Here is a 13,190-nt window from a genome sequence, read left to right on the forward strand (position 1 = left end):
TAGAAGTTTTTATAATACTTTTATATTTTGTAATAATTAATATTTTTATTATATAAGTCTCTGTTTATAAAATCAACTTTTGTTGACTAATATTTTTTGATCTGATGAATATATTGTATAAAGCAAAGGTTCGAGCATTTTTACATTCATTAAAATATCTCATGTATATTTGCTAAAAACAGGATGAGAAAAAAACATATTTTTTCTTATAGATTTATTTGTTATCAATCGTTATAAAAAAATTAACATTTTAAAAATTCTACCCTTTAACCAGAGGGTATTCTAACTTCCGCGTCCCCTACAAAATTTGTAATACTTAAATTTTATAACAAATATATATTATTCCGTCCCTAAATTTTATTCCGTTCAAACTTACGGAATTAGAGTTGAACAATTAATTCTAAAGAAAATTTTTATAAAGTGACTATTCGAAAATTTATACATATATGGAATTTAAAATTTGTAGAATTTTAGTGAATTCAAATTTCAATTAATAGAAAAATATTATTTTTTTAAATATAATTCCATTGCGACCCCGATAATTTTGATCATTGCCCAGATAGCACAGAGAGTTCAAAGAGAACTCAATTGTATGTCATCAATTATGAATTCTTTTTGAGATGCAAAAAAAAATCATTTTTATAAAAATTTTATAAAAATAATTCTTTTTGCAAAATAATTCTCAAAAAGAATTCATAATTGGTGACATACAATTGAGTTCTTTTTGAACTTTCTGTGCTATCTGGGTGCGTATGAACGTGAAAATCTGTCAGCGTTGAAATTTGAATTCATAAAAATTTTATTGCTCTTAATACTGTATTCTAATTCCTTTACTCTATTCTGCTCTTCATATCTTCGAAACTGTCGCGTCAGAATCGAAATTATCCGATTTCGTTTGCACCTCCTTCCGTATCGGTTGTACTGAAAAGTATTTATACTTATAGACATGTGGCACCAAGCATTCGAGTACCATGTGAGTAATAGCACCGGTAAATCCCCAGACGCGGTACTTCCCACCCAGGTAACACGGCAGAGTCACAACTGGATCGCGGAAACTCGTAAAACGAATTAGCTCAGGGTCACATAATTTCTGTAGACTGACCACAAACGCCTCCTCTACTTCATCTGGATTGATCTCCAGTTGCTCCGGCACTATCTCACCGATATAGGCCAATACCGGCATTACATTAACGTTGGTTTTGCCGATGAAATTTCCCGTGGTCCACACGTCGATCTTCTCCTTGGGAATCTTCAACTCTTCCCACGTTTCGCGCAACGCGGTTTCCTGCAGATCGACGTCTTCCTCGTCGCGCATGCCACCTGGGAAGGATACCTAAAACAGATATCCTTGGAAAGATTAAATTTTTTACTTTAAAATAAAAATATGTGAATTATTCGAATACAAATCGAACCTTACTTGATTCGAATTGATTCAAATTATTTGAAAATTTCGAATCTAAAAGTTTCAAATATAATTCACATTATATTAATTATTTCTTTTAATATTTAAAATAAATATATCATATAATAAATATTATTTTTCTTATAATCCTTCTTCTAATCTAAATATTAAAATTTATCCTAACAATAATTATAATGTTAAGTAAAAGTGATATTTCAACGGTTCAATTTGAGCATCAAAAAATTGATTTGCACATTTCTATTATACAATAAATTTAATTGTACAAATTGTATTTGAATAACCTAAAGAGTAAAATTTGTAAATTTAGAACATACATATTCATGTAAATTTATTTAACTTTTGTAGTAGATATTAAAAACATAAAAGTAACTGACCTGTCCTCGATTCGATGTCATCTTCATGGAGCGCAGCGTGTATAAGAAACCGAGTTCTCCCTTATACAGACATAACGGAACTAAAACGGCTGCTTCTGGTACTTTCCTACGCACTTTTGGTACTTGAATGGACTTGAATTTCTCGATGCAAGCCTTACGGTTGTTTTCCGAAAGCACTATCACAGGTTGCAGACTGGAATCGACCATGTCGACGTGATGTTTGGATGCTATAGACTTCAAATAAAGATAATTAGAATATTTTTAGCATAGTCTTTACGCAAAATTATAGTACACATTGATAGTAAATTTCTAATAAAATCTTTAAAACTTTATATATAAATGTGACTATTCTCCTACATCTATAAAATGTAACTTAATTGTTAATAAAGTTAGGGTAAATGGTTAAAAAAAGACATACAGAATATAAATCTATGACAATAAGTATAATATATTATATAATTTAAAATAGAAATCAACATTTTTAAAACTAAAGATTTTTTAAATGTAAATAAAATATAAATTTTCAACCATTCTACTTTGTTTGTCATGTTGTTTTGAGGAGAAATCCTCAAAAATTATACTTAAAACGATATTATAAATATATATACTTAAGAAGTAGAATGAGAAAAACCACTCAGACAACACACAATATTTATGATAAATATTTATTTCTATTTATTTTTTTCAAATATTATATGTAAATATTTTATACATATTTTTTTATACATGAAGGAAAAGTCTTTATTCATATTATTAAAATATATAGACTAAATATTTTACGCAATATTTATGGTAAATAAAAAATAAAGATTTGTAGTAACATTTTCTAAATATTTATAAATATTTTATATTTTTATGATATTTATGATAAATTTTTATAATCTGTCAAATCTAAGACAAAAATATTTATAAAATATTCAAATAAATATTATAATTATTTTGTAAATATTTTATAAATATTGTGTGTTATCTGGGCTTTTAAATAGAAAATTCAAACATACAAAACGCACGTAGCATAAGCATGGAATCATTAAGCCAATGAGCATCCAGCGTAGAATCGCCATATTAATTTGCATAAAATAATCATTGGTCTAGCGGTTTTAAATTTAAATTAAAAGCAGCCATTTGAAGCATTGAAAATTTACAGCATACGTCACGCTGTACTAGAGATTTTCAGCATTGGCAGTGGATTTTGGAACACAGTTCTATTTATGATTAGTTTAGTAGCGCGCGCATATGGTATGTAGGAGAATGACGTGAACGCGCTATGTGTGATGCGCGAGAGCGCAAAATTCTCTTTTTCAAAATATTAATAATATTTCATGAGACACTTACGAAGGCACGTAGCAAAGGACGCATTAACGCTGCAGGTAATCTCATCAATCGGCAGATTATCGTGACATGGATTCTTAAACCGTGATCACGACGAGACGTGGAGCGAGCGAATGCTCCGATTACTAAAATCAACTGAAGTTCGCAAAGCAGCTCGCAGATGTCTCCCCCTATCCTGCCGCTATATTTTATGCCGTATAAAAAAAGGACTGCTCGTACTTGTACTTTGTACTTTGGCTACGTTTCAAAATTTATTGAAAATATCTATTATATAATTACGTTATTGTTCTTAGTATCGATAGTAAATTTTGAAACGCAATTTTCATGTACTTTTTGCACTTTATGCAAAGTGTATATATATATATATACTTTTAAAAATAATAAAATAAGGCAATTAAATGTTATTAAGTATACTAGGAGTTTAAAATAACACTTATTAATATTGTTAATTAATTTATCATAAAATCCTTAATAAATTTATTTTATTAGTTTTTTTATTTACTTTTCTGACTCTTTTTTTATCTTGAGATGTGCTACGTTATACGAACGTTATTCATAAATAGGTCCCAATAAAGTAATTAAAATTTAACATTTAAAGGCCAGAAACCTTGACTTCATAAAAAATATCACTTTTTCTTAATTGGGACTCTAAAATGATGAATATAAAATTGATATGATCTTTTTTTACAATTAGCATACATAAATACGTGTATAATTTATATATTATGTATTTTGCTTCTAGAGGGGATAAAGAATATGAAGATATAATTTTATTTGCATGAAGTTTATTTAAAATTTTCCACATCTGTGACATTACTATTATTATTATTATTGCTTCCAATACTATTACTATTATTCTTATACTATACGCATTCAAATTCATTTCTCAAATATATACATCCAATTTGCATACATACATATTCGTGCATCCATACACAAGTTTCTACTTAAATATCGGTCTTATCACAAAAAAAAAAAATGCAAAAAGACGGAACGAGTAAGCGTAATCATCGCGGTCACCGTTGATTTATTTAACGATAACAATACGAGAATTAGGTCAGCTTCTTTTAACTGCGTTAACATTGTACTTTCTGCACGAAAAGAAGAAATGGTGTACATCTATTTAAAAACTATATCGAAATGTGGAAGAAAGAGAAATGCAGAAAAATGTACAGAAAGTGCAGTTAAAAGAAGAAAAGGTAACATATTACCTATTTTAATACAACGTTACGATACAGGATGTTTTTTTTTATGGATCTCGAATAAATGCGATATGAATGACAAGAAAGAGCTTATGAAGAGCGATGGTAGAATGTAAAAAATATTTTAAAAAATATGTAAAATGTATTCTAGAGGGAACGTACGTGAAAAAGATGTACGATTGTGCTACATTAGCTAAATTCGCGTGCCGCTCTTTCTTCCTTGTATTTGTAAAATTATAAATTATTTCGTGGTAAATACAGTTAATTTCTCTTAAAAATCACGTGGATCCTCTTGATCAGCTCGTAACTTGAAAAACTCATTTCTAAGTAGTCCAATATTCATTTCTTTTCAAATCCGCACGCTGATTTTCATTACAATTGCCGAGTAGCGTCGGCGATTTCACACAATCTCGAGAACGGCCCTTCATTCGCGCTGAGGAAAAGAAGGACACCGAGGGTCGAAATTGCGAGGAGCACGACAATACCTTCGTGCAACTTTTCAGAGATTCGTTAGAGAGGTTTGACTCGGAAACGAGCTAGTCGATAAATAAATTTGCCGGATAAATAAATTCTTCGTTCTTTTTTTTTTTTAAATCTATCGCTACGAAGAGGCCAGGACGGACGTGGTTAACTCCCAATCACACGTTAGAGTTCGCCTCTCGCCACGTGACCTGATTGCCGCCGAGGTTCTGCAGCCGCAGGCTGTTACCGGGGCTGTCGTCGCCCTCGTAGCCGGCGTTCACGTGGCCCCCGGACGTCGCGGCCGGGTGGCCCTCGAACACGTCCTTCACGGATATCTGACTGCTGCGGGACGGCCGACCCTGGATCCCGAGGGGGTTGCCCGCCATGCCGTATATGTTGTTCGCGCCCAGGGTCTGCATCTGCGACTTCCGGCGCATCGCCATTATGCTGTTGCGCCTGCCCTCGAACGCCTTAAACGCCTCGCGACGCGTCGACATGTTCCTCGACAAGCCTGCGAAGGAGAAATATTTGTGATAAATATTTTGTACATATTTTTATGTCCGAGTTTGCTGAGGTATAAAAAAAAATTATGATAAACATTTGTGAAAATATTTAAAATAAATATTTATACCATTATTATCAAAGAATATAAAAAATATTTCAAGTTCATATACCATAAGTATTTTTCAGTACATTTTAAAAATATATACTATATATTTTTGATAATAATTTTTGCATCATTTCTAAATGGTTTATGAAAATAATTATATAATCTTTGAAAAATATTTTTTGAAAATAAATTTGTAAAATATTTATGAATATTTATGATAATATTTTGTGCTATCTGCAAAATCTATAAAATTATATAAAATTATGTAAAATTACATAAAAATATACAATATAAAATTTTGCACGGACATTTTTGATACATAATTCTACAGATTTTTACATACTTTTATATGAAAAATTTTTAACCGAGCTCCACGTTCAAAATCGCGAAAGTCATGGACTTAGAAGAAAATTTCATTAAAATCACAGTAAAATTCATCGAAAATTCTGCCCGTGTACGTAAGCACTTGCTTACCCGCGTTCTCGTTCATGCTGAAGAAACGTTGCCTGAAGGCCACGTCGAGCGTGTTGATCGCCTGCGTCTTCCTGCGGCTCTTCTCCAGGTTTCGGATCGTTTTCCGTCTACCGGGCCCGCTACCACTGCCCTCCTCGTAGTCGCCTTCTATCCCGTCCAGTCTCTGAAGATCTCTCACTATGTCCACCGCGTGTTTCGACAGCAAAGCTTCCTCGGAGAGATCCTTCGTCTGCGAAAAGATCATCGAGTGTGCGTTTGAACATAAAAGACAGTTTGGACGCAATTTATCTCAAATTATTGCCACAAGAAGTCCATCATTTAAACCGCCGTGACAAGCTTCCTTACAACAATTCGACAGGCGTATGGGAGGGAAAGGGAGACGTACCTTCTTGCAGCAGTCTAGGCTGGTGCTGGCCAGAATGTGGGCCAGCGTGCCGAATCGGTGGAACAGCATCGCGGTGAACTGTATGACCAATATCAGCGCGAAGAAGAAGACGAACACAAGACCAATCGGCTCGAGTTGCAGGTACTCCTTCGATATGTGCACCTGCAAAATTGCACGTGTGTAGACCGCGTTGCGACGAGCCGTCGTTCATTGGGAGAAGCCCGATGGCGACCGGAAGCGATCCGCAAGCGCGTAGACATTTAACTTAATTTAATTTCAAAACGATTCAAATTGTCAGCTGATTTAGTTTATTGAGTTTAGTTTTCCAAATAATTCTTGATTCTAGGCCTCGAATTATCTTCCCGCGAACTTCACCTTTGAATTACATTCACGGAGAGGCAGAGAACGGTAGATTGATAACTGACTGATCGCCATCGGGGATTGTCCCTTCGTGAGTATTGTGCATCGATTAAGAACAATTATAAGGACACAGTTAGCACAGTTAAGATTCCATAATCATCGGTGATTTTCGTGCGTGTTAAGATGTACATACCTATGTGACAACACACCTATGTACATAAATATACAAAATATTTATACACACGCACACACACACACACACACACTTAAGAACGAAGGGAGACAGGCTCGGTTGAGCCCCCCGATGAGAAGACACTGAAAGCAACTATCGCGTTACGTATTAGTGGTGCACGTCCGGGCTGCCACAGCTGGCAATATGGTGCATAATCAAAGTTAGATACAACAATAAAAAAGGGAAAGAGACGCGACTCCGAGGATCTACAGGTCTCAGGAGTCCGTAGAACCTCGGATTTAAGGATCTCGAGATTTTTACATAGAGAGACGGTTCTATTCTCTTGAATGCTACTTAATTAATTTTTTAATAACAATTATTATTTGCGGGACAATACCCAGTGAGAAACGATAATGAATTCGACATCAATTCGACGTCGAATCGAAATGATGATGTTTTGACATCAATGATTAGTTTTGATAAAATTTCCATTTTTATTAGAAAAATACAAGTTTTAATAGCAACAATGAAAATTACATCGAATAAAAACTATTAACTTTCATTAATCCGAGAATTGAAGAGTTTCCCAAAAATTATTAGTTTCAAGTTTTTTTTTTCAAAGAACAGGTCTCTCTCGATATTTATCTTTATTTTTACATCGATTGTGCAATTAAATTATTAAAGTTTAATTTTATTTCATGAACCGATCTAAGAAGGAGACAACGGGAATATGTTATTGTGACATTAATCTTATTTCTAGTCGGGGTCATTAGAAATCACCCCCCCATGTCATTCCATTCCATTCGACCCAGGTGAAGGTGAGGTACCTGTGCGTGAGAATATTAATCAGAGACCTTCCACGTGCTGTCGAACGAGCCAATTGGGTTAATGACATAAAAAAAAAAACTATATGTATATGTTGGATCAGGTGCAATGTCATCACCGAGGTACAATGCTTGTCTTCGATGCGTTGGGGTGCTCAGATAATCCGATAAAAACTTATCTCGAGACACTCGAAATATTATTAAAAATTAAATCTGGAGACTTAATTTTCTAATAATTGAAAATCCAGAATAAAGAATTCGTAATTTTTAACAAACTTTCATTATTATCATTCCTAAAGGTAATCTTTTAATTCTTAATTTGACTAAATAAATAATCAGATTAATTCTAATTTAAATGACCTTTTAATTAAATTTTAAACTTTATTAATTTAATTAATTCTAGCTTGCAAAATTTCTACGAGTCCCATACTAATAAACTAAATAGAAAACGAGCATCCAAACGCATCGAGGGCAATTTTCAACGAGACACCATGTGTACGGGGACACCACCGTGGCACCGAGTCCTTTCCCCTGATGCTTGATCATCGGATACCTCCGAGGTCTCCTCAACGTAGGTGATGTTGGTCTTGACGCCGAGCGGCCAGACAACGTGCAGCTGATCCTTGTTCAGCTGTAGCAAGAATACGATCAGAACGAACAACGCATTGAACATTAGAAACGCGAACACGCTCTTGTTGCGTAGCTCGATCAGGTCGGCGGCGACGCGGGCCTGTTGCGTGGTAAATGCGAGAGAAACAGAAAGAAAAAGAGACGGCACAAGATTAGAATAGCAAGTAAGGAAACCCCGTCGGGCGGTCCGTCGATCCGTCGATCCTTCGTTATCTCGGACAAACGATCCGTTCGTCCGATTGCAAGTAACTCGATACATTTTTTATTTAATACGCGCGCAGATTTTCGAGCTAAAGGTGGTTTATCGTGTGTAAAAACTGAGATTTGCCAGAGATAAATCCATGATCGAGGATGCGAGGCGCCGACGGAGCTGGTTTTACCTCCATGGTGGTATGGTCATATGTGACGTTCGTCTTGATGCCGAATGGCCACTTGATGTGCAACAAGTCTTTGTTCAATTGCAGCAGAAAGACGATCAGGACGAAGAGGGCGTTCATCATAAAGAACGCAAAGACGCTCTGGTCGCGTAGGTCCTTTAGATCTTTGGCGACTCGTGCCTGATCGGAGCAGCATGACGTTATACATTAATTCAAATATATGAGAATTACTCAATTAACACAAATACCCTCTGCGAAACATGAAAGTCACCTTCGATTTAATTTAAATTTCCGATGAATTTCGATCCTTCCCATTTACATTTAAAAAATTTTTTTTTTTTTTATGGCCAAGAATTCTCTTTCCCGTAATTTAATAATTTTTAACCAAAAAATAATTTTCTTCAAATTTTGATTTAGTTTAATTGAATTGAATTTTTTTGTTTATTTCACTGTAATAACTAAATTAGCTAATAATAACTAAAAAGCGGGGGGTTCTATAGATCTTTCAGATTTTAATTTCTAAACAGTCACGCGATTATTTCTTTCTAGTAGAAAATAATATAAAACAAGTTGATTAGCACAAATGTAAATATTCATAAAGATAAATTTGTTTCTTCATCCTTGATCGACAACTTGCAATGACAAAGACATATCGCGGATTTTAGCGCGGAAAAAAACTAGTCCTGATCCCGAAATTTTATTCTGTTGCATAATAAAAAAAAAGTTAATTTACATTAATGATCAAATTATTATCTTAAATGTATTTCTTTATAAAATTTAAACAATTTCCAGTTAAAGTGCAGAATAAAAATCTTTTGACGCATAAAAAATATTACGACAAAAATTGGCTGAAATTTTGAAGAAAATAAAAATTCCAACTAATTTCTTCTTCACAAAAGTTTAAAAAAAATTGAGTAAAGTCCCAGCGTTTCGTCGTGTTACCTTCTCCGTCTTGTCTTCGTCGATCGGGTAGAGATACTTTTCCAGCAGGTCCTTCCAGAACTGCTCCTCCTGCAGCGACAGCACGTCCACCTCGCCCTTCTTCAGGCCGTCGTCGTTCAGCCAATATGGCCGTGAGAGGAAGTTGCTGCCGTCGCGGTTACCCTCGGTGTTCTGACTGGTCACTGTCTCCGTCTCGCTGCCTTCGTCGTCCTCGGGACCCTCGCCGATGGCACCTAGGTGGTCGGCGGTGCGTGAACCCACGGAAGAGGCTCTTCGCCGTCCGTGGCTGTGAGGATCCACCGCTCTGTAAAAGAAGATTACTCTTCGAGAATCTAATCGAGTTAAAGGTAAAACAATTACCCTTCTCCCCTGGTGAGAATTTTCTTTTCATAATACTTGACATAATTAATTTTTCAGTGTTTCTACACAGTAAGAAAATTTGTTTAAATTTAAATTTAACAGATATCGCACGTCCAAAACGGTCTACAGAAATTTTTCTGTTAATTTAACATATTAAGCATATGTTAAGTAGCAACATAAATATTATGTTATATTTTAACATAAAAATAAATGTAAATTTTATAATTTAACATAATTTTTATGTAACAATTTAATGAGAAAATATGTTAAAGTAACACATGTAATATAATATGTTACTTTAACATTATAATAATGTTAATGTAACATATACGTGTAACAATAACATATTATATATGTTATTTTAACACAATCATTATATTATTTTAAAACGTTATATTAATTTAACATATTATATATGTTAAATAATAATTATTTTAGAAATGTTGAAAATAATTTTTACAATTGCATTTATAGATTGTTCCAGGATCATCGATAAAAATTTTGTGTATATATTATTGGAATCAGTCCAATATTATAATATATGTAAATGCAATCGTACTTGGTTCTCTGTTCTTGGCGAGCCCCTTTTATTCACCTAATAGATAAATCTTTTTTACGAAAAATGCGCCATCTCGAGGTAAATAGTAAAGTTCTCAAAAATAAAATGGTCCTTGTTAAAATTCAATTATAGAGTAAATTTAACATTTTTTTCTGTCAATTTTAACAGCTAAATCCTATCACTAATAATAAGGAACATGTTTATTGTGTAAAATTAAAAGTACGTGCACATTGTGTTACTTTTATACTTTTTTTTTAGTTATTCTAATAATTTAACACTTTACTTGAATTAACACAACAGCAATATATTAAAGTAACAAGCAAATATGTTAAATTTTAACATAAAAGTTTTAACCAGATATTTTTTAACAAGAAAACATAAAATTTTTTACTATGTATATAAATTTTAAAACTTTTTTAGAAAATTTCTTAAGCTTAATTTTTAGACACTTTTTAGAAATTTTTCATCAGAATAATGTGATAACTTTGCTTCTCTTATATAAAGAGTAGAGAAAATAGTTTTTTTTTCTTTTTATGAAGAGTCGATGTCCTCCAGCGATCGAAAATGCTTTGCTTCGTAACTTGGAGTGCCTTTCACCTTTGTGAGAATTCTCTAAAGAAATCATCTCTTCTGATTTTATAGCGATAATCGATTTCGTCGATCCGGTCTAGACGCCATTATCTTTCCTACCTCTCGATGGTCTCGAGTCGCTTGCCGAGCTGCTCAAGCGATTCCGCGATCGCCACGAGCTGCTGCTTTTCGGCAGACGGCTTGCCGTGAGTGCACAGCAAGCATTTGAACAAGCCGGCCAGCGAGATTTCGATGGAACCCTGATCGTCGTCGTTGGTACCCGCGCCGTTCTGCAGGAAGCCCAGCAGAGACTTCTGCTTGGCCTTGCGCTTCGCCTCCTCTGCCTCCCGCTTCTCTTGTTCGAGTTCCTGAATCGCATGAACAATCGTGATGAAACGCACTCGATTCTTACTCACTGTGTGCCTCTCGTGAAGTTGCGCTAATTAAGTTAGTTGAATTGATTGTATAATACAGTAGAATGTATACCAAGGAAACAACCCACTAATGATTTGCTTGAAGAAAGAAATTTCATTACGAGCGAAAGGATCTTAGTAGAATAAATAATCTTTTAGAAATCAAGTTTACAATATTAACTATACATTATACATATCTAATTATATTTCAATATTTCACAATCAAATTAACAAAATAATATTTTTATTTTATTGTTAATTTAATCAATTTAATATATTTCGATATTTTTATTATTATATTCCTACTAAAAAAATCAAAGGTAGATCATTAAGAGGATGACAGGCTAAACTGTCAAACTTGATTGAGGTCGATAATGTACAGTCATTTGTTTATCCTTGTTCATGAAAATTATTTGCTTTAAAATACAAGTTATGTAACTTATACGTATAAATGAATGGTGTCCCGCGATTTGGAATAAATTAAGGAATAAGAATATATTCGTCAAATTACGATTACAAGTCGTTAAAAAAAGATATTTGTGTGATCAAATTTTATTCATCTAAGCGCTTTCACTACAGATTTCTGAAAATTTGATAAATATCTTTTTTTATGGTTTTTATAAATCGTAATTTGACAAACATAGTCTTATTCCTCAATCCATTTTTTGCATTTTTGTGTACAAGGATTTTTAATTCTGTAAATTCAATTCAAAACTAAAAGGTTGAACAGAATGTCGATAAAACAGACGGCTTTAGCATCCTCTTAAAATTGAAAAGGAAAAATTCTAGAAAAAACTTTTCACTTCTTCTGTTTGTTAATTCATTCCAGAATCGATAAAAAATATATTTCTAAACAAAAAAACTTTATTTTAGATAAATTAAAATTTTCAATGTGCCGCATATTCCTTAACAGATTAATTGAAAAACAAAAAAAACCTTGCGTATGTACAAAGCTGCGGAAGTCGATATATCGCGAGGGAGTCACCGCGGTTAGATTAGTCCGGAGTTAGTAGAGCGGGCGAGATTAATTACCGCGTGGCTCTTCTTCGCCTCAACCTCCCGCGTGCCCCAAGAGATATTGTTGAGATTGCAGAGTGAGTATATGATTAGTAGGACGTACATCGCGGGCACCGCCAGGTAATAGATCAGACCGTGCATCAGGCAATGGATCTCGCACGGGTGCAGGAGGCCCGCGCTCGCGAACTGGCCGATTATTAGGAACAGGAACCACGCGCTCGGCGACATCGCGGTCTCGGTCACGATGTTTATCGCGACCGCGACGATCACCGCGGTCATCACTATCGCGTACATGGCGCTGATCACGGCGGCCACGATCACCTGTCGATCATCAAGGACCGCCCAACCTTCGTGCCGTTAGTCTTGCCTTCTGTTCTGGAGTTCAAGCAAAGCTGAAGCACGAAGGGTTCTTACGACGAAGCGTAATTGCCGGGGGATCGTTTGACGAGGGAAGCTCAAACCTATTGTCCCCCTATTTCCAGAACGCAGTCTCTGGCTCATCTGAGTGCGCTAGAGAAGACGCCCGTTCAAGTTGCTTAAAATACATTCTATTTAGCAGATGAGTAAAGTATATTACTTCTACAATACGAGGGTCGAATGAACCTTCACCCTTTAGAAGCCCCGTTCACCAGAGATACCTCCGTTCAATTAGTGCCAAGGTGTTAAAAAATAAATTTTAAAAAAAAAAGGAACCCGGCACCGAC

General features: G+C 34.5%; 3 protein-coding genes across 3 annotated transcripts in view; all 3 read right to left on the reverse strand.

Moving 5' to 3' along the window:
* Nucleotides 1–199: 199 nt before the first annotated feature.
* LOC105831195 (nucleoside diphosphate-linked moiety X motif 8) lies at nt 200–3,177 on the reverse strand. The gene is made up of 3 exons (XM_012671176.3): nt 3,133–3,177; nt 1,798–2,031; nt 200–1,333 (listed from the first exon to the last, which is right to left on the reverse strand). Exons 1-3 carry the CDS (start codon nt 3,175–3,177, stop codon nt 848–850), a joined length of 765 nt encoding a protein of 254 aa, XP_012526630.1. The 3' UTR covers nt 200–847.
* A 1,204-nt stretch (nt 3,178–4,381) lies between these two features.
* The window catches only part of LOC105831196 (chitin synthase chs-2), a 30,259-nt gene continuing 21,450 nt past the window's right edge, over nt 4,382–13,190 (reverse strand). Inside the window, exons 15-20 of the mRNA XM_012671177.3 lie at nt 11,177–11,424; nt 9,568–9,871; nt 8,629–8,805; nt 6,263–6,424; nt 5,878–6,106; nt 4,382–5,304 (exon numbers count right to left, since the gene is read on the reverse strand). Of these exons, the coding sequence (XP_012526631.1) occupies nt 4,970–5,304; nt 5,878–6,106; nt 6,263–6,424; nt 8,629–8,805; nt 9,568–9,871; nt 11,177–11,424 (1,455 nt within the window). The 3' untranslated portion in view covers nt 4,382–4,969. The remainder of the gene's footprint in view (nt 5,305–5,877; nt 6,107–6,262; nt 6,425–8,628; nt 8,806–9,567; nt 9,872–11,176; nt 11,425–13,190) is intronic.
* Nucleotides 11,407–13,090, reverse strand: LOC105831202 (chitin synthase chs-1). Its single transcript, XM_012671183.3, has one exon. The coding sequence runs from the start codon at nt 12,778–12,780 to the stop codon at nt 12,460–12,462; it is 321 nt and encodes a 106-aa protein (XP_012526637.1). The 5' UTR covers nt 12,781–13,090; the 3' UTR covers nt 11,407–12,459.

Source organism: Monomorium pharaonis, chromosome 5, assembly GCF_013373865.1.
Source record: "Monomorium pharaonis isolate MP-MQ-018 chromosome 5, ASM1337386v2, whole genome shotgun sequence".
Lineage (NCBI taxonomy): Eukaryota > Metazoa > Arthropoda > Insecta > Hymenoptera > Formicidae > Monomorium > Monomorium pharaonis.

Coding starts and splice junctions, on each gene's coding strand:
- LOC105831195 (XM_012671176.3), bottom strand. CDS start 3,177: ATGAGATTACCTGCAGCGTTAATGCGTCCTTTGCTACGTGCCTTC. Junction 2,032..3,132: donor GTCCTTTGCTACGTGCCTTC/GTAAGTGTCTCA, acceptor CTTTATTTGAAG/TCTATAGCATCCAAACATCA. Junction 1,334..1,797: donor TGACATCGAATCGAGGACAG/GTCAGTTACTTT, acceptor TATCTGTTTTAG/GTATCCTTCCCAGGTGGCAT.
- LOC105831202 (XM_012671183.3), bottom strand. CDS start 12,780: ATGTACGCGATAGTGATGACCGCGGTGATCGTCGCGGTCGCGATAAAC.